At 40.5% G+C, this 22448-nt stretch overlaps 1 protein-coding gene across 4 annotated transcripts in view; it reads right to left on the bottom strand.

Moving 5' to 3' along the window:
- The window catches only part of COL14A1 (collagen type XIV alpha 1 chain), a 166334-nt gene that overhangs the window by 75237 nt on the left and 68649 nt on the right, over window positions 1-22448 (bottom strand). For all 4 annotated transcript variants that reach the window (XM_073590265.1, XM_073590268.1, XM_073590266.1 and 1 more), the window contains exons 6-13: window positions 14419-14574; window positions 14217-14336; window positions 11681-11845; window positions 9321-9482; window positions 4044-4195; window positions 3764-3893; window positions 442-587; window positions 13-142 (exon numbers count right to left, since the gene is read on the bottom strand). In XM_073590265.1, the coding sequence (XP_073446366.1) occupies window positions 13-142; window positions 442-587; window positions 3764-3893; window positions 4044-4195; window positions 9321-9482; window positions 11681-11845; window positions 14217-14336; window positions 14419-14574 (1161 nt within the window). The remainder of the gene's footprint in view (window positions 1-12; window positions 143-441; window positions 588-3763; window positions 3894-4043; window positions 4196-9320; window positions 9483-11680; window positions 11846-14216; window positions 14337-14418; window positions 14575-22448) is intronic.

Below are 22448 nucleotides of genomic sequence, written 5' to 3'. Positions count from 1 at the left end.
TGAACATCTTACATGTGGTTTCTTGTCCGGTGAGTGGATCGCTGGCTTCTTCTCCAAACATAGCGTAGACTGTGACTGTGTATTCCGTACTGGGAGTCAATCCGTCCAACTCAACATCTGTCACTGAACTGGAAACTTTCATCTGGAATAAGTAAAGTGGTTATTATCACCAACAGCTTCGGCTACTCTCCAACACCGTCATTCCAGAGCATGCAGATGAAGGCGGAAACTGAGATGTGTTGTGTGGTACGCCACTATTTTCAGGCATTTGGCTGTCCTGACTCCTGGTCTGCACTTTGCCCAGGTTTGGGTTAAAATACCAGTACTAGAGTACTAGAATACTAGAGTACATGGCCGTGCACAACAAAGAGATCTTCTACATAATGTACAGTCAGAACCTATTAACCATCTGAAATATTTAGTTGTGCCATTTGAATTTACCTCTTTTTCATCTGCAGTCAATCCTTCGGTGAGAGGAGCATAGAGGATCATATACCCAGTTGCACCTGCTACGCCAACCCATTTTGCCCTCATACTTCGGTGAGTGACGTCATACAGTTCAAGATCAGAGGCCATGGGCAATGCCACTGAAAAGGAAAAATGTAGAGTAGCAATACATCAATGGAACTAGAAGTAATAAGGTGCACAGTTTTTTTCTGACTGATTTTGACATATCTGGGCCTGAGAGATTCAATCTGAGTAGTTCATATAAGGTCTCTAATAAGGCAGCTTTTAAAGGACATCTGACAGTAAGATGAACCCTCCTAAGCCGTCTATATGGGCATGTAAGTCACAGAAAGTGGAACAAAGTGATACCTTGATATCTGCGATCTGATGTCTTATTCCAGAGAAATCCATATTTTTCTTAATATGCTAATGAGCTGTTAAGATCTATGAACCCGACAGAGATCTTCCTCAGAATCTCCCTCAAGAGTGTATTTTAAATTAAAGGGGGCGATACCAATGTGAGACATGTAGATCAGAATCAACATCTCTCCCCGAATAAAAAATCCACCTTTCCACTTCCACTTAAGATTTTTATGACTTTATTATTACTTTTATTTGTTAGTTTTTTTTATTTTTAATATTCTTTCTATGTTTCAATATTTTAGATCATTTTCATATTAATCCTCTCTACTACATTACATTGTCCAAATATCCACTGCGGCCATTGGCCTAAATGGCTCCATATGTCTTCCATTCTCATTACCTGTTTTACCACTTTCCTTGCCTCTCGCACTAACTTCTTGCACTCCACGCTTTCTTTCTCTACAACAATTAGCATTGGTTCCCTCTTCCCTTATCCCTGCCTCTGCGGTATGTTCTTTTACTTCTTATCCCCACTCTCCAGTTGTCTTTTACTTCTCTTCCTCTCAATAGCTCAATCAATACTTTCACCCTCTTCTCCCTTTGTTTTCCTTATGCTGTAGGGTTCGATCCTCGCCCAACACTCCTCCAATTTACCAATCTACTCCTTTCTTTTTTCACCTCATTTCTTTGTTGCTTTTATTTGTTTCTTTCCACTTGCTCGCTTGACTTTCTTTTTTTCCTTATATTATATTATTTTTATTTTTTTTTTCGCTATCCCCTTTGCAATCCTATTATTAGTCCACATCGTAGTGTCCTCTCCTTCCCCTCTCCTCACACTAACATCTCCAGGTGTTTATTGGAGATACACCTGCACACAACCTGTTCAGGTGAGCAACTTCCTTTTACTTTCCTTTGTAGCTAAAAGTGTATCACCCGATGGTCTTGGTTGCTTTTGTTCTCCTTTTCTTTTTCTGCTATGTAGATCAAGAGAGCAGACGGTCAGTCATTACATGTCTCACACTGGTAACCCCCTTTTGATTTAAATAAGCTCTGGAGGCAGATTCTCGGGGAGATCTATGTCCAGCCCATAGATCTTCACAGCTCATTTACATGTAAAAAAACCCATGGATTTACAGTATCTGGAATAAGACATCAGATCACAGATACCAAAGTGTAATTTTATTCAACTTTCTATGACCTACATGCCCATAAAAACGGCTTAGGAGGGCTGATCCAACTGACAGATACCCTTTAATGCATACCTGTGCTTTCACATAAAAATTGGAGAAATGCACGGTGTCACTGTCCTCATACCCCACAAGTTAAAACTGTTTTTAGTGCACATATCAGTCTAACATGTCCAGGAGCTGTGCAGATTCTCATTCTCTGTAACTTGACACTACTTATTTTTTTGGGTGGTTCCTCTTCTTCAGCATTCTTCCATCACCAAAAGTGTAGGAACTTCCTTTCCCTACACTTCCCAGCATGCATTGCACATATCACTGTTAAATGTCTTGCCCCAAAATGAAATCCCACCTTTCTGTTCTGCGGTATTGCAGTTTGATAGAAAAGTGCAGGAGCACAGAGACAAAGACTCACCATCACTTCCTGTAGAGAAAAAAAAGACCCACCCCGATTTCCGGTGGAGAGACAAAGACCCACCCTTACTTTCTGTAAAAAGACAACGACCTGCCCCTACTTCTTGTAGAAAGACAAAGCTCTTCCCCCACATCTTGTACAGAGACAAAGACCCGCCCCAACTTCTTAAAGAGTAACAGAGACCCACCATTACTTCTTATATAGACCAAAGACGCACCCCAAATTCTTGTAGAGAAACTGAAACCCACAATAACGTCTTATATAGAGACAAAGACCCACCCCATCTTCTTGTAGAGAAACAGAGACCCACCATTACTTCTTGAAGACAGACAACAGCCACCCCTACTTTTTCTAGAGAAACAAAAACCCACCATCACTTCTTGAAGAGAGACAAAGACCCATCCCTGCTTCTCATAGAGAGACAAAGCTCTTCCCCCTCTTCTCGTAGAGAGACAAAGACCCACCATTAGTATTTGTAGAGGGACAAAGGCCCATCCCCACCCGACAGACTACACTTGACATCAGGCAGTAGAAAGCACATTGATAACAAAAAACACCTAAATATAAATTATGGTGCACAACTCAAAATATCACATTTAGCAACACCAGACACGCCTCCTGAGGAAGTGACTCCATGAAACGTGCGTTGGGGCGGCGGGAGCAACTACATTGCAACTGAGTCGCCAAAGTGTTAACTGTGCTTTTTCCTGACATTTCTCATGCACCTTAGAGCAGCACCTTACTTGTTATGCACTTTACCTGTTAGTAGCATGGTTCTACTCAGCATTTATCTGGTACTCTTTTGGTAACATCATGTTATATATTTTGTAGTCCTCCCTTTCATTATAACTGGCATTGCAGCCTTTGAGAATATTTAAATTAAAATTATGTTTTAATTTATTCTATTTAATAAAAGGTATTTTTTTAAATGGCACATATACTTTATTCTCTTCTGTTGTTGCTCAGTAGACAGCACATTACACAGAAGGGAGACATCTTGTGACCAGTAATTTGGGGTGATTTTTCTGGGGCAAGACAACATAACCTAGAGATCACGCTATTTGCAAATCTGTTGATCACATAGGTCACGTTGAGTGAGGTTAGAGGAACCTTTTACAGTAACTGAATGACATTTAGTATGGCTTTTCTATCATACAGACTGGATTTTTATGGATCTTGCTGTTGCTTTTTGTAAATCACCTGATAACCCTATTTACAATAGTTCGAACACATTACGCCAATATCTTACTTTTCTAAATGCATGATTTACTGGATTATTCCCTGCTTATCTGGATCACCCATCACAGTACTGAGTAAAACTATTTTTCTATGCAGAAGGATAGAAGTTACTCACACGTGGTTTCAGCACCGCGCAGTCCTTCCGAATTGCTCCTTGAGTACACAGCAAATACGGCTATTTGATATTCTGTCAGAGACATCAAGTTCTTGAGCACGGTGGTGGACACGCGGCCATCTACTATAACCTGCAAAGCCAACACGGCATAAGTCTATAATACGTGCAAGAACCAACCGAATGTAGGTGTCAGAGATGACCACACAGTCACTTTTTGGTGACCAAACCGTTCCATGATAGTAAGTAAAAATATCTCAGTGTCTTAGTTGCTAGTACTCACCTCTTCTGGCTGTCCTCCCTTGGTTGGATAATATACCACACGGTATTTTTCAACATTTCCTGGAGCGTGACTCCAACTAACACGGAAACTTCTTGCCGTTACTTCTGACGTTTCTAATTCAGATGGAGATCCAATCTCCTCAACTATGTCAGCTAGAAACCAAAAAAAATTTCATGATAATCTCAGCAAGCATTTTTTTTGCAGACATACATATTTTATCATTTATACTACTTTCATTCAACACATCTAACGAGGAATTTATGAATTTTTGATAACAGTGTTGTCCATAATGGAACATATGCAAAGAATGGCCAAAAAAAAACTATGGCCCACTATATATTTTTGTGGAGCATCGGCTGTCCGTAAGGCTTACGTCAGAAATCTTTCAGGTGTTTTTTTCTACCAAGATGACCAAATTCTACTCAGTTACTTCCATGTTTCATCTAGGAGAACATCTGGCAATGAGATAGCCATCCAAGAGGTGAAGAAGGTATTGGGATTATTGGGATTTCCAGGACTACAAGAAGTTTTTCCACCACAGTTGGTTATTACCCATTACAGCCTTGAGGATCACGCCTTGGTACAGACTCTGCAGTGGACCATCCAAACAACTTGAAGCTACAAGTCTTGTCTCACTTTGATCGAACCAACCATCATATGATCCACTTTTCTGGTTATCTAATATGTTGGATTTACGTACTCCGTCATTCACTGGTACTGTCTCTTTCTCCCTCCATACACCATGGTGAGTTTTGCGGAGGGGCTGGCAGAGATGTCAAGTGGCACAAGTGTATAGCAAATGGCCAACTATAGAGAAAAGTGGACTACAAATTGGAGTCATTGGTAGTTTTAAGTGTATTTGCCCTACGACTGAGAGGACAATGGATTTCTACTCACTCTTTTATTTAATTACCTGACTTGTCCTGAAGAACCCGAACATCTTATCTTCTGCGAATTTCATAAAGAAAAGGGGTATTTACCAGTTTGAAAGTTATTTCCTATTTATAGAATAGAGGATAACGTCAAAATCACTGGGACTCCAACCACTTGGGTCCCCCCTGATCTCGAGAACCGGATCTCTAAAGAGCCCCACTGTGAATGGGCATACATTAATGGGAATGCTAAAGACCAGCTGAACGGTCCCGTTAAAAATTAATGGAGAGGCAGTGTGCATGATCAACCTCCGTTCCATTCAGCCAGGGCTCTTCAAAGGCCCTGTTCTCAAGATTGGTGTGGGATCAAGTGGTCGGACCTCCAGGGATCGGGACGTTATCCCCTATCATTCGGATAGGGGATAACTTTCAAATCTAGTTCTCAATGCCCAGTTATACAACATGCTAACAAGACCCTTGGCACACTGCAAATTACATCAAAACCTCTGATTGGTCACATATGGTTGAACATCTCGACGCAGCATCACATAATGATGTTTTCATTTTTAAAGCTGGTGTCAAACCAAGAGGAAAGGTATGAAAGGAATCACCTTTAGTACACTCATGTTTATACCTTGGTGCTGCATGCCTCAATGGTCCTGACGGACCTTGACTTTTGGCTTGACTTTTGCTCCTGAAATCCCATATTTCTATCTTTCCCTGGTATTGTGCATTTTTTTTTTTACTTTAAAATTCCTAAATGGTTTGGTTCCACTTCTAGAAGATGTTATCCAGGAACTCAAACACTGGATCAGCCAAGGGAACCTAAATATCTCAACAACTACATCAAGCCTAACCAATGTCTTCGAAAAGAGGGATTCCATAGGTGAAATTGTACAACCTGGTTAATTCAATGACTAGTAAAGGAATCAGATCATTACAATGGGTCAAGACCAGATGGATGGATTTTGGTATAGAGATTAACCCACACAGGTAATATATGAGTGTAATTACATCACTCTACGTGGCCATCTCTTGACCAATTTCTCGCTGGGTCTTGAAGGAATATATTTATAGAAGCAGAACTTCTATAATAATTTTGCAGCCTCAGTAGTTATTGACTTTATTGCTAAAATGTAGCCCGGGGAAGGAATAATCCTGAGATGTGAAAAACAATAGCAAGGTCTTAAAAACCCACAAACTAATGAGTCATCACCGTAGATAATGTTGATTTATTGTCATTGTGGATTTGTCGGCAATGCAGTCAAATATAAGAGATAACTATCCTTGTCACATTATATCCACCCAACAAACAGGAGTGTAAAGAGCCAGCTGATGGCCCCGGGAGGAATAACATGCACATACAGACACTCACTTGTCTTCCAACTCAGGAAACTTCTTAACTCTAATCCCGGTTGATCATTCATGATCAGAAGTATACCTTTAAGGGGGTTTTCCAAGTATGAATTTTATAGGGCATACACTTGCATTATCTACAAAAAAGAAATTCAGTCTCACACTTGCCCTTACCACTTTATTGCTGTCTCTCTGCCCCTGGTCTTGTTTGATGCAGCTGCAGTGGTGACATCATGACTACAGCAAGTCAATCACTGGGATCATCAATCATGTCAATGCCAAGGGTACAAGTTTGCGGAGTCCCTGTTTTGGCTGCAGCGGTCATATACTGTAGATGTGATGATACCTCCTGTCATCAGTTGCAGAGAGGCAGTGCTGAAGCATCAAGGGATACGGTAAGGCTGACTTGATATTTTTAGATAGAGGACGCCTGTGCCCTAAAAAAAATTTACCTTAAAGAGGTGGTCCAAAACTAATCAAGATTTTTATTCTAAATATTAGTCTATTTATTTTAATTAATGTAAAAGTGTAAAAGTGTATCTAATATGGTTCCATTAAAAAGTCCTTACCATTCCCTGTCTAACCTAACCGCTTTATACTTTATATTATTTATTTACCTACTTCCTGTTTCATGATGCTTCATATGAAAATCCCCAGTACAACGCTGGAATACTCAAATGGTACGTGATCAGGGGGCCGAGGCTGTGGTCACTGCTCCATCCTCTGTCCCCACCCTGGCATGAAGCGTCGTCAGTAATGTCAGGGTCAGAGGCTGGGCTAGTCTCTGCTCTTTTGAGCATGTGTTGATTTTCAATTCCAACATATCTTCAGTACAAGAGCCCTTCTTACTTTGCAATATTCTTCTTAATGCACAGTGATAGTGAGTTCCTTCACCAACTCTAATTAGAAAATTAGAACAGACAACAGAGCGCACTGTCATTGTGCATTGTATTAAGATTACCAGGTGATCCGAGACCAGCCCCAATCCCTGAAGCAGGCATCACTTACAGAGCGGGGCTAGTCTTTCTGCTCACTCATGCTCTCCTTACAATGCACACTGACAATGCGCTCTGTTGCCAGCTCATCACTTATAATTAGAGCCAACAAGGGAGCGCACTGCTACTGTGCATTGAGAAGAATAATGTACAGTGAGCATGTTCACTATCATCAATAGAAAAGGCTAGGTGATGCAAATTTCTCAGCTTAATAAAAACCCAGCCTCCTCTAACCTTGTGTCAAAAACAGCCGCCATGGGTTCTTGTAAGCAGCTGACTAGCACTCAGAAAATGAAAATGGTGGAGGCCACAAAGCAGGGGAAGGCTATAAGAAGAAAGCGTTTTCATTTTGCCCTTTCCTCAGTTCAACATGTAATTAAGAAATGGCAGTTAACAGGAACAGTGGAGCTCAAATAAAGTCTGGAAGACCGAGAAAAATTTCAGTAAGAGCTGTTAATAGGATTGCTAGAGAGGTAAATCAGACCCCCACTTGACAGCTAAAGACCTTCAGAAACATTTAGCAGAATCTAGAGTTGTGGTACATTGTTCCACTGTTCAGAGACACAAATTTGGCCTTGATGAAAGAGTCATCAGAAGAAAACCTCTCCTGCATCATCACAATTAGGCCAGGATCACACACGCGAGGAATACGATCAAGTCTTGCATGTTAATACCCGGAACTGCCGCCGGCACTCAGGAGTGGAGCGTATTACCAGGAGTGCCAGGTATTAACATGCGAGACTCGGCCATTTTCCTTGCATGTGTGATCCCAGCCTAAAATTCAGAGTCAGAAGTATGCAAAAGAACATCTAAACATGGCTGATCCATTTTGGAGGCAAGTCCTGTGGACCAATGAGGCTAAAATAGAACTATTTGACCACAGTGATGAAAGGTATGTGCGGAGAGAAAAGGGCACAGAATTTCAGATAAATAATATCTTGCCAACCATTAAGCATGGGGGTCGATCAATCAAGCTTTGGGGCTGTGTTGCAGCCAATGGCACGGGGAACATTGCACAAGAAGAGGGAAGAATGGATTCAATGAAATTTCAACAAATTCTTGATGCAAACATAACACCATGTCTGAAAAAAACTGAAGATGAAAAGATGATGGCTTCTACAAATGGGTAATAATCCTAAACACACGTCAAAATCCACAATAGACGACCTGAAAAGGCGCAAGGTGAAGGTTTTTCAATGGCCCTCACAGTCCCCTGATCTGAACATCATTGAAAATCTGAGACCTCAAAATAGGAGTGCATGCAAGATGACCCAGGAATTTCACAGAACTGGAAGAATGTCCCAGGGAAGAATGGATGAAAATCCCTCAAACAAGAATTGAAAGACTCTGGGCTGACTCCAAAAAGCATTTACAAGCTGTGACACTTGCAAGAGGGGGTGCTACTAAGTACTAGCCAGGCAGGGTGCCTAAACTTTTCCATTGACCCATTTTCCTTTTTGTAAATATTAAAATGTAAAAGATGAAAAAATATATATATATTTTTCCTAAAATAGAAAGTAAATGTGACAGCTTTACCTATAGGCGTTTTAGAGATCATTTAATCTTCAACTTGCTTAACGGTTCACAATAACATAAATTTTGACCAGGGATGCACAAACTTTTACTTGTCACTGTATATCTGTTGGACACAGTACTTAGACCAATCGGTATAGACACTAATTGGTATAGCCATATAAAAATAGCACAAAAACTTTATTGAAAACACAAGTAGGTGTGCAGTGACAAAGTAGGGGATTAAAAACATGAAATGTCGGGGGGTGATGAAGTTATTTACTGACACGCACATCGTTTTCTTGTTACTAAACGAGAGAAAGACGTTTAGGATGATGACCAGTGTTAGTTTCAGACCATCCTTTTAAAAAACCTCTATGGCGTTAGTGTCTCAGTGCAAAATCTATGGAAGGATGATTGCCATTCTTCACACCGGTGTCCTTCTATGAGGCAGATGGGCCTCTGTGTCCATTGCTGGGAACATAATGATGAAAATTGTTGCCTTGGTAGAGACAAATAAATCTACGCTGATCCTCTCTTACCTTTAATAGTGATGTCTATGTCCTCCACTCTCTCGCACACGGTTTTAGTAAGCGACTCCACAATAGAGTTCATGATGTTGAAGTCGGCCACATTGTACACGTGGTCACTGTCCGGCTCGGAGGCAATCTCCTTCAACTCATTAACATCAGCGTTTTTCACACCTTTAATGGGTTTAGGGAGGAAAAAAAATGAAAAACAAGATATTAAATTAAGATTATCTATCAATGTCATATCTATTATCTATCCATCAAAACAAAAGAAATCATGCACAACACAAAACACGGGGTGCAGAGTTTCACAGGCATATACCAAACCTTGTAGATAGAGTCAAAAAACATTGAAACAACACTCCATGTACACAATTATAAGGTGCTCTTTATTGGCCACATATTATCTATCTATCTATCTATCTATCTATCTATCTATCTATCTATCAATCTATCTATCATCTATCTATTATCTATCTATCCATCTATCTATCCATCCATCTATCATCTATCTATCATCTATCTATCTATCATCTATCTATTATCTATCTATCCATCTATCTATCCATCCATCTATCATCTATCTATCATCTATCGATCATCTATCTATCTACTGTACCATCTATCTATTATATATCTATTATCTATCTATTATCTATCATCTATTATAGATCTATTATCTATCTATTTATCATCTATTATCTATCTATATATCTATCCTTTATCTATCTATTATCTGTCTATCTATCCATTATCTATCTATTATCTATTTTTCCATTCATTTATGGATGTCAGCTTTGGGAAATCCTTTTAAATTAGATATGTCCCTTGATGATAAGATGTTCACATATGACAACAATGAAGTGTAATCTGTGAAGGAATCTGTCAGCGCCCCCACAGGGAAAATAAGGTAATACATATTTCCTGTGATAATTTTCCGTTTTAGGTTCTCCTAGATAAGATATGCCGTTTATAGCTACTCTCTCTTCTGACAAAGAGAGGGGAATCCCAGTCTCTCTATTACAGTCACATAACCTACCACGACGACATATAAACAGAGACACAAACCCCTTCAATAGCTCCAGCGCTATCCCACATACGGTACTTGTATATGCTCTCATCATTTCCCACCCAGATTACTGCAACACCCTTTCTGTTCCTACCTCGATCACTCTTGAACTTCTCCATCCTTAATCCACTGCTCCCCTTACTACTCCCAGCCCTGTCAATGGCCACTCGCTGCCCAGCAAATTCATTCAGAAATCCTACTAATCATATACGCCCAACTTTTTGCTGCATCGTTTTCCTTCAATCGTCTCATAAAAAGTGAGGGAGATTTATGAAGCTGAGTGCACCAGGATTCTGTTGCATTTTGTGTCACAAAATGTCTCTCATGACTTGTGCCGTACTTTATGTGTGCTTTACACTTGTCTAACCAGGGGGCTTGGTTACACAGCAAAAGGGAGTGGGACAAGGCTTGACTAGGTGACACCTTGGGGACAAAATTTTGGCACAATTTTTCAGCATAAAATAAGCAAAATAACAGGTGGCGGAAATTAAATAGTTGTATAAACATGCACCAGATTTATCAATCAGCCGCTAGGATAATAAATCTGGCGCGTTTTTAAGGGAACCAGTCAATATCAATAGATTCATGCCAGGGATATAGGGAGGAACCGGACTGGTCCCATGTGGCCTCCGGCTGGCTTCTCCTGCCCCTCACTCCAATTAATTGACAAGTCTCTCCATATTTTAACACGGGAGAAACCTGTCATTTAACAGGCTGGGGCGGAGCCGGACTAGTCCGGTCTCTTCCTATGGTCTTTCGCTTGTTTTAAAACTTTGAAAGCCGGAGAGTTTTAGAATAATCGTGAAGATTGGCTCAGATTCATTCTGCCCGTGAATGATTAGCGCAGCATGAATCTACTGACTGGTTTCCTTTAAGACTGACTTGTCTATATTGCCACTATCTGAGAAATAGACAGTATATATTACTGCGCCCATATTTGTTTTGCCAAAATTTTAGAATACTCTAAATAAATGCACCGCAGTCAAAACACGTGAACCCAACCTCAGGCTTTTTTTCCACCATTCCAACCTGAAACCCCCCTCTCTCTTTAGAAAAGCAAACATCCTGCCACTTTTACCCAACTTTAACCATTTGGTGAAGAACTACTTCCTCTATCCTTCACACATCACAGACAGGGCTTTTCTTAGTCCCAATCTGCCATTCAGGGAGCCCATATTAATTATGGTTGCTTTTTATGTATCTCATAGGTAAAGTTCTCAAGGAAATAAAAGGTGCTATAAAAGAATAATAGTAAAACATAAAACCCAATTATACAGGAGTCAAGCGATTCTTCAGCTCTTACCAATAGCGAACAGTTCAATTCCTGCATCTTTCAGGCTCTTGGCAGGTGGAATAACATCATCTTGAGATTTTCCATCCGTAATCAAAATACCGATTTTTGGAAGGTCAGTTCTTGCTCCTGCTTCTGGTTTAAAGCTGTTTTCCAAAATGAATGTTAAGGCCAATCCTAGGGAACAATGGAATAGAAAAGGGATACAAGATGATAGAAGTAATATTCTCATATATAGGGGCAGTATTATAGTAGTTATATTCTTATACATAGGAGCAGTATTATAGTAGTTATATTCTTTTACATAGGGGCGGTATTATAGTAGTTATATTCTTGTACATAGGAGCAGTATTATAGTAGTTATATTCTTGTATATAAGGGCAGTATTATAGTAGTTATATTCTTGTATATAGGGGCAGTATTATAGTAGTTATATTCTTGTACATAGGGGCGGTATTATAGTAGTTATATTCTTGAACATAGGGGCAGTATTATAGTAGTTATATTCTTGTATATAGGGGCAGTATTATAGTAGTTATGTTCCTGCACATAGGAGCAGTATTATAGTAGTTATATTCTTGTATATAGGGGCAGTATTATAGTAGTTATGTTCCTGCACATAGGGGCAGTATTATAGTAGTTATATGCTTGAACATAGGGGGCAGTATTATAGTAGTTATATTCTTGTACATAGGAGCAGTATTATAGTAGTTATATTCTTGTACATAGGGGCAGTATTATAGTAGTTATATTCTTGTACATAGGGGCAGTATTATAGTAGTTATATTCTTGTACATAGGAGCAGTATTATAGTAGTTATATTCCTGCACATAGGAGCAGTATTATAGTAGTTATATTCTTGTACATAGGGGCAGTATTATAGTAGTTATATTCTTGTATATAGGGGCAGTATTATAGTAGTTATGTTCCTGCACATAGGAGCAGTATTATAGTAGTTATATTCTTGTATATAGGGGCAGTATTATAGTAGTTATGTTCCTGCACATAGGGGCAGTATTATAGTAGTTATATGCTTGTACATAGAGAGCAGTATTATAGTAGTTATATTCTTGTATATAGGGGCAGTATTATAGTAGTTATGTTCTTGTACATAGGGAGCAGTATTATAGTAATTATATTCTTGTACATAGAGAGCAGTATTATAGTAGTTATATTCTTGTATATAGGGGCAGTATTATAGTAGTTATGTTCCTGCACATAGGAGCAGTATTATAGTAGTTATATTCTTGTACATAGGGGCAGTATTATAGTAGTTATATTCTTGTACTTAGGAGTATTATAGTAGTTATATTCTTGTACATAGGGGGCAGTATTATAGTAGTTATATTCTTGTACATAGGAGTATTATAGTAGTTATATTCTTGTACATAGGAGCAGTATTACAGTAGTTTTATTCTTGTCCACGGGGGCAGTATTATAATAGTTATATTCTTGTACATAGGACCAGTGTTATAGTAGTTATATTCTTGTACATATGAGCAGTGTTATAGTAGTTATATTCTTGTGCATAGGGGGCAGTATAATAATAGTTATATTCTTGACATCACGCTTTCCCCTGTACCGGAGGTCCGCTGCCTCGGAGTAACCCTTGACTCTGCCATGTCCTTCAAACCGCACATCCAAGCTCTCTCCACCTCCTGTCACCTCCAGCTCAAAAATATTTCCAGAATCCATCCTTTCCTCAACTCACAATCTACTAAAATGCTTGTGCACGCCCTCATCATCTCCCGCCTCGACTACTACAACATCCTTTTCTGTGACCTCCCTGCTAACACCCTCGCACCTCTCCAGTCCATCCTTAACTCTGCTGCCTGACTAATTCATCTCTCTCCTCGCTACTCCTCCGCTTCTCCCCTCTGCAAGTCTCTTCACTGGCTCCCATTACCTCAGCGTATCCAATTCAAATTACTAATACTGACCTACAAGGCCATCTATAACCTGTCTCCTCCATATATCTCTGAACTAATCTCCCGATATCTTCCCTCACGTAATCTCTGGTCCTCCCAATACCTCCTTCTCTCCTCCACACTTATTCGCTCCTCACCCAACCGCCTCCAAGACTTCTCCCGAATATCCCCCATCCTCTGGAATTCTTTGCCCCAACACGTCCGACTATCAACCACACTCGGTTCCTTCAGACGGAACCTGAAAACCCATCTCTTCAGGAAAGCTTACAGCCTGCAATGACCCCGCTGCTTCCTCTCCACTACCGGAGGTACCGTCTCACCAACACTGGAGCTACTGCAACCCCCCAACCTACTGTCTCCTTCCCCACCATCCAGTAGAATGTAAGCCCGGAAGGGCAGGGTCCTCTCCCCTCTGTATCAGTCTGTGATTGTTAGTTGCTTACTGTGATATCTGTAACTTGTATATAACCCCTTCTCATGTGCAGCACCATGGAAGCAATGGTGCTTTAAAAATAAATAATATAATAATAATAATAATTTGTGCACATAGGATATAGCGCTTTGTACTTACAATTGCTCATTTTGCCCTTCTACCCAGAACGCTATTCCTATGTCAGTACCTGTGAGTGTGTTTCCACCTTTATAAGGTAGGTTACGGACAGCGTCTAACACAGCTTCCTTGGTGCCATAGGTGTTCAGGTTCCATTCTATTCTGGGGTCTCCACTGTACTGCGCCAAACCTGGACCATAAAGAAGAACATACAGAGCAGCACTTAACACAAATTCTACAAGTTTCTCAGAAGAGAGCTGAGGTCACATTACCTATCCTGGTTTTATCAGTGCCAACGTTGAATGCATTGACCAGGTTCTCTATGAACAGTCGGACAAGTCTAAAGTTAAGTCTTCCGATGCTCCACGAGCCGTCCACCAGAATCACAATGTCTGCATTTGCTGGCGATTTACAAGAAAATTTAACATCTAGAATTGAAAAAAAAAAAAAATAAATAGGAAACTGTTTCAATGAGGACTGGGAGTTGCGATAATTGTGGGGAAAAAAATGATGATGAATGATCATTATTAATAGATTACTGTTATCTGGTGTGCAGACTGAATCATAGGTTATAAGGATGGAAACTAAATACTGGAGAAATCAATTTTATAGTGCTAGATATACGAGTAGTTTTCTTTTGTAAGAAGGGTTCCCCAGGATTAAAGGGAACCAGTCACATTGTACACATAGTCCGATCTGTGGACAGCAAAGGAGAAGCTGAGCAGAATGATATGAAGGTTAGTTGGGAAAAATTTGCATGACTTGTATTTTTTTCATTGGTGTTTGTGTGAATGGGTCCAGTGGGCGGTCCTACCTGTGATTGACAGCTATCTCTCCATTGGCATACAGGAAAAAGACTGTCAATCAGTGACTAGGACCGCCAACTGGAATTTGCCCACAAAAAATGTCTTATCAATCTGATCAGCTCCTCCTGCTCTCTAACATCCTTCCTACAGACTTAAAGGAGTATTCCCATCTCCAAGATCCTATCCCAATATGTAGTAGGTGTAATAACAATAATATTAACAAATAACTCCGATTAGAAATGTAGTATAGTCCTTCTGATTCGCTATGTCTCTATCCTTATGTGCAGGCACTGCAGGACCTTAGGTATCCATGGCTACAACCACTAGCTAACTAATTGTCACTGTATTATTGGTCATAACCATGGATACCTAAGGTCTTGCAATGCCTGCGCATGAGGAAAGAGACACGGCGAATCAGATAAACTACACTACATTTATAATGGGAGGCATTTCCTAATATTATTGTTACACCTACTACATATTGATATAAGATCTTGGAAATGGGAATACTCCTTTATTGACCATCACAGCTTAAATTCTAAAATGTATTTAGCCACCTGCAAGTCAATGGTCTAAAATAATGGAACCAATATAGCAGTTTCCCACAGTAATTAATTATTTTCTAAATAGTCAAAGTAAATGAGAGGTAGAATCTGATTGCTAAGAATATCTCCTTTTTTTTCTCCATTTGCAATAGTTTTGGTAAATCCAACTCCCCACATACACACTTGCAAAGTTGATTTCACACCAAACTAGCAAAAAATTAATTCACTTAGCAAATTATTATAAAAAAAATATTAATTATATTAATAATAATAATGTGTTTGTTCCTGAAAAAGAATCAAATAAATAGATTAAAAATCAAATGTCAAGTTTAATATGAAAAAAAAAGAAAAAAAGTATAGAAATATGATTTGTGGGTTAAGATGGTGTCCGGTAGGGACGTTGGAAGTGCTGGAGGACTTTTTTGGACAATAAAGACACAGGTCAGTCATAAATAATTGTTTTGCGCAGCTCCTTTAAGATGAATTTAACTGGCGACCCTAAAACGGAATAAAGAAGAGTGAGATTATTAGATAAAAAAGTACATTATAATTAGTCAACATAAGAAAAGCGTTTCTCAGTTTATTATTATTATTAATTTATTTATTTTTTTTAAATATCTTTATTTTTCTGATGCATTGCATTGTAGGAGCGCTGTGCAAACACCAAACAAAAAATCTTTAATAATGCATCATAGCAGGACATGAGCCTGGGTGTGGTTATTGAAGATGAGGGCACTGATGGGGCTTCCGTGGACAACAAATGTCACGTCATTTGGTGTGGTGTGGTTTCTAGTGCTGAGAGGGGGTACATGCAATCTTCTCACTTGGCCCACCATTGTGTCAACATCTTCCTACACCTGTGGGCAATGTGTACTCCTCTTAACTGGTACTTCAACATTACCAATATCAGAAGGTTGGGACTAGCTGTGAAGCTCTTTTTTGTTTAAAGAGAAACAGTCACTTGCCATGAAGATGTGATATTTTTACCTGGAGTTAACGCCGCTGTTCTTCTGAATCCGAAATTGTTTCTCTTTTGTTCCTACACCCCTGTGTCCTGGAGATATGGCTTCCTCTTTACTGAATATTAATCTACTCTTGATAGCCAAGCAGGCGTGGTCCTCAAGAAGACGTCCACAGAGAAGAGCTAAGGACCACCCCCGCTGAGCTATCAGTATAAGGAAAGGAGGGCCACATCTCAGAAACCAAGAGGAGCAGGAACGTAAACGCAACAACATCGGACTCAGGAAAACACCGGCATTTACATCAGGTAGAAAAAAATCACACATTTATAGCAAGTGACGGTCCGCCTTTAAGGTGTGGACAGCAGGGTGCAAATAATAACATTTTGCTAAATGAAAATTGTGGGGATGTGAACTGGATCAAGATGGAGAACTTGTCTTAAATTCTCTATTTTGGGCTTGGCCCAAATCCTCTCTCCCTTGGGTAAAGGAAGCTTGTATAGGTCTCCCCTTCTCTATAGGCACTGGAGCGTTACCAAACACAGGGGTGGTGGTGGTCAGATAATGCCGCCTCTCTCATATATGGTGTTAGGAACGGCGGAACGCACTAAATAAAAATAATAATAAAGTGCGATCGCCGCTCGGGGTCCACCGTGCAGTAGGTGATATAACCGCTGCCAAGTGGTGGCAGGAGCAATATGGCGGAAATGCGCACAGGGTTAAACTTCACCCAGGTGCGCAGAGCAATCTCAGTTAACTTACAGAGATGCCAGAAAGTACAAACACAAAAAGACTGAGCCTGTTGTAGTCACAGTACTCAGTAAAAAACGCACACACGGTATACGGTCACAGGAGTAGCCCAAGACAGCAGCACTACGTCCGTCTAGACCTACCGTGTGCGCGGCATTGCAACTGCAAACGCAAAGGAGGCTGCTACTGCAGCTAAACGACAAAGGCAAGGCGCAAGCACAATGTCGGACGCTAGCAGCTGTGGATGTTGCAGCAGAGGAGCGCTGGCGCTGGTTCTAACTCAGTCCCTATCCACATGCGTAATATCAGAGGGAAGGGGTTTCAAATGAGTCAGTCACCAGAATCATACATCCGTCCTCATACACACAGCAGCAAGTAAGTCTATACTAGCGCATGGCGGAACAGCCATGAGCGACTTTTATAGCAGCCGGGACCTTCTGCACGCTTTCAGATCTCTGAGATGGACCAATGAGAACTGGAGCGGGACCTGAGCACATGACTCCCGATCTCCAATGGGAGATCGTCCCATGAGCATGCCCAGTAAGAGGACAGAAGGACTTAGCCTCAGGAGAGATTTGCTGCAAGGCAATCTCCTCTGCAATCTCCTCTGCAGTGGAAAAATAGGAGGAGAGTGCAGAATGTGAGGATCTGGATCCCTGCCGAGTAAACGCAGATATCCGACTCCTAACATATGGAGCATTAAAAAGAGGGGGGCCAGGACTGCTGTTAGATATAGGGATTGTGCTGAGGTGACCACCGCCATGACGACGTCTCGATTTATCTGTGGGTCTCTCTTCTCTATGAATGCCGTACCTACAATGGGTGCAGGGACTGCAGTTGCATCTGGGGCTTGTGATTCGGGAGATAGTTAGGGGTCTTGTTGGAAATATTATATTGGGGCCCATGAGCTTCATGTTACGCAGTATCTACTGGTAGATATTGGAGGTGTAACAGGGAGCGCAGAAGAAGGTGTAGAAGCTTCCTATAGATATGTATGGCTGCTATATAGCAAACTGTAGCAGGCTCGATCATACAGTATATTAGGAATGGGTTCCCCTCATTGCTTCTAGGGGAGAATATCTCTGGCATATAACACCATGGGGGGGTAGGAAGACATAAAAAGTCTCTGGATGCACAGGATCTTCTATGCACTGCTATATGGAGCTGGGCAATGTGCCGACATCTTGAATCTATGACTACAGTACGTCATCACACCGCACTGCTATCTATACGAAGGGTGATTTTGTAAGTTCTTTGAAGACACATATTTTCCGTGCCGTCCTATGTACAGTCGTGAGACGTCTATCACCTGCTCCATCCAGACAATTGTTAAATACATGGAGGATATCGCTTCCACAGAGACCGGCTGGAAATGACATTTCTTTGAAAGTTTAAGGGGAAATCCATGTCTAGTACCAGGATTAGGATGGAGCTCAACAAAAAAATAAATAAATGTGAAATCACTATTATTGGCCTTAATAATGTGAGGGTCAGTAGACGGTAACTGGAGGAAGAACTGAGGATTCTTCAGGGTCCTCCAGAAAACTTCTCCGATACGGTCCCATAGGTGGATCGCATGAACAAAGAGCGGCGGCGCAGCTGGGTCAGCGCTGGGTCGCCAAGGAAAACATTAAGTACCGAGCATTTTAAAAAAAAAAAAATTTTTTTATTACAGTGGTAGCTGTTATTTAACATTTTTTGATATTTTGGCTTTAGAACCTATTAGTGATGAGCGAACGTGTTATCTGAGCATGCTCGGGTGCTAGTAGAGTGTCTTCAGCGTGCTCTAAAAATACGTTCTAGTCCCCGCGGCTGCATGTCTCGCGACTGTTCGACAGCGACCATACACGCAGGGATGAATCCCTCTTTGTTAGGAAATCCCTGCATGTGCTGTGGCTGTCGAACAGCAGCGAGACATGCAGCCGCGGGGACTAGAACATATTTTACGAGCACGCCGAAGACACTCAGCACCCGAGCATGCTCAGATAACACCTCATCCCAGCATGTTCCCTCATACTAGTAGATATGATTCCAGAGCACTGCAGTAAGTGCTCATTCCTGTACCGGAGTCGCCGCCTCGTATACAGCATCTCCTCAGATTACAGAACAACAGCCTTTGTCCTGATATGCACCGGGCTTAGATGCTGCTGATTGAGGCAGAGCTGCCGGAAATTTGTCATTAACTTTCTTTGGCAGAAAGCCTGTAATATCAGTGCTATCAACAACGGTCTCTTTCATGTACAGATCCCATGGATTATTTATTGGGCCCGGTTGTGCTCACTACAAGCCCTGCTGCTTGGGGCGGTCATTGCTTTACAATCACACAAGCTTCAGAATTACACTATTTTCCTTGAAGGCCTCATTTTTTACATAGGACTTCTGTCAAAGTTTTCATGACTAGGACTCTGTTATGGTCTATGGAGCTGTTGACATGTCCATGTCTTTTTGGAGAACGAGTGGTCAGCGCAAATCGCGGACACATGTCTGATTTTGATCTGAGTCAACTTGGATCAAATACACCAAGACTATAGGTCCATGAAAAAAAAAAATCAGACAGCACTTGGATTCCATGGGTGTACTTTTTTAAAAAAAAAACTTTCACAGACCGTTTGATAAAAGAACCCTGAGAAACCTCAGCCAGTTCATTTATTACCCGGGAAAAACTGATGAAACTCTGACACTGACTGAGCTCTGATACCAAAAATCACTGATGAAACTTGGACCATTTCTTGCATATAAGAAAAATCACTGAATGAGCCCTAAGGCTAAAATCCCACAGTGAGTACCTGGTGAGTTCTGTATAGAAATCTCCTGCCCAATGTGCTTAAATTGACCTGTGGGGCCTGTTTTCAATCCGCAGCATGTCAGTTACAGTGGCGTGTAAAAGTTTGTGCACCCCTGTTACAGTTATTGTGAACAGTTAAGCAAGTTGAAGGTGAAATGATCTCTAAAAGGCACAAAGTTACAGATAACACATTTCCATTGTATTTTAGGCCAAAAAATAAATATATTTTCATCTTTTACATTTTAAAAATTACAACCATAAAGCATGACTGATCAACCCCCATGCTTAATGGTTGGCGAGATGTTCTTTTCCGGAAATTCTCTGGCCTTTTTTCTCCACACATACATTTGATCATTGTGGTCAAAGAGTTCTATTTTAGCCTTATCAGTCCAAAGGACTTGTTTTCAAAATGCATCACACTTGTTTAGATGTTCTTTTGCATACTTCTGACTCTGAATTCCATGGTGAGGACGCAGGAGAGGTTTTCTTCTATTGACTCTCCCACGAAGGCCATATTTGTGCAGGTGTCTCTGAACAGTAGAACAATGTATCACAACTCCAGAGTCTGCTAAATCTTTCTGAAGGTCTTTTACAGTCAAGCGGGGGATCTGATTTTCCTCTCTAGTAAACCTACAAGCAGCTCTCACTGAAATTTTACTTGGTCTTCCAGACCTTATCTTGACCTTTTCCCGGTAACTGTCATTTCTTAATTACATTTTGAACTGAGGAAAGGACAACTTGAAAATGCTTTGCTATCTTCTTATAACCTTCTCCTGATTTGTGGCCTCCACCATTTTCATTTTCTGAGTGCTAGACAGCTGCTTAGATGAAGCCATGGCGGTGTTTTTTTGGCACAAGATTAGAGGAGGCCGGGCTTTTATAAAGCTGGGAAATTTGCATTATCTGGCCATTCCTAACGATGATAGTGAACAAGCCATAACACGGTTCGTGCCCACGATCCGGAATAGCAGTGTATTGGACACAGCTCACTTGCGCTCCATCCAAAATGCTGCGTTGTACAGTACAAGCACAGTGGATGGGATTTATAGAAATTCCATGCCCACTGTGCTTCTATTTAACGCTGTATAAACTCACCTGCAGCTCAGGTTTACGAGCAGTAGCATGTCAATTATCTGAAGGGGAGACACTAGTCTCCGCTGCGTAGTCTCACCCATAGCCATTCATTAGATGTTGTAAATCTGCATGCTTCAATGAACACATGTGGATTTAACTGCATGATTAGAATGCAATGTTTTGGATGCAGTGAAAATACACTGTGTACAAAATACTGCCATATCCTGATTGTGGCGGCATAAGCCTAACAAGCTAATTAAGGTCTGAACCATGGCCAAAGTTACCTGGGCACACAAATCTCCAAGGGTGCCTAAACTTTTGCATCGGCCCATTTTCCTTTTTGTAATTTTTAAAATGAAAAAAAAAAAAGACAATATTTTTTTCTGTCTGCCTAAAAAGCAAAGGGAATGTGTCATCTTTAACTTTAGGCCTTTTAGTGATCATTTTATCTTCAACTTGCTGAACTGTTCACAATAACAGTCATTTTGACTAGGAGTGCCCAAACTTTTACATGCCACTGTACTCTTGCGGGTACGCTGAGTTTTTTCGTGTGTGGATTTTCCCCACTTGGTTTTGATATATATTTTGCAAGACACTGTTTTTTTTATTCTCTTGTTTCGGCAATATCTACTAACCATTTGCAGTGACTTATGACCTTTAAACTTAATTTCGTACTAAAGCATAAACAATACCCATGTATGATAAGGGGTTTTGTGTGCTTTTTATTTTCACTCAGAAACTTCACTTTCATTTTGAAATTTTTGGTAAATATTGTTACCGCCATTATCCATTTTATTACTTTGCAGCATTATTTGCCTTTATTTATTTTCTTATTTTTTTTTTATATGTTTTTAATATTGTTTTGTAATTTAATAAAACTCATTGTGACTTTATTCTTAGGTCTCAGACTTCCATTTTTCTTATAGGCTTTATGTATTTTTTTACATGGTGTAAATGCAGCTCTTCTCCTGAATCCTCCTCTTCGTTCCTGAGATATGGCCTCCTCTTCCCTGTATACCAATCTAGTCTTTTTTTTTTTTTTAGCCAACTAGGCGTTGTCCTCAAGCATACACCCATACAGAAAAGTTGATGACCACACCCACTTGGCTAAAATGCTAGATTTATGCACAAAGTAAGAAAGGGCCGTATCTCAGGAATCTAGAGATAAGTTGAACAACTCCGGAATCAGGAGAGTATTAGAATTTAGGGAAAAAACTACATATTTATAGCAAGTGACAGGTCGTCTTTAAACAAAAAAAAAGAACAAAACCTTCCATTATTCTGCATTGATTCGATCTGTGAGACTGTACCACAATGCCAGAAAGACTGCAGCCATACGACAGATGTCAGGCTCATCAGGAGGAAGGGCAGATGAGCGTGCCA

This window comes from Dendrobates tinctorius, unplaced genomic scaffold (assembly GCF_039654945.1).
Source record: "Dendrobates tinctorius isolate UK_male_01 unplaced genomic scaffold, ASM3965494v1 ptg000116l, whole genome shotgun sequence".
Lineage (NCBI taxonomy): Eukaryota > Metazoa > Chordata > Amphibia > Anura > Dendrobatidae > Dendrobates > Dendrobates tinctorius.
The sequence above is the reverse complement of the archived record's forward strand: the minus strand, read 5'-3'. Positions and strand labels throughout refer to the sequence as shown.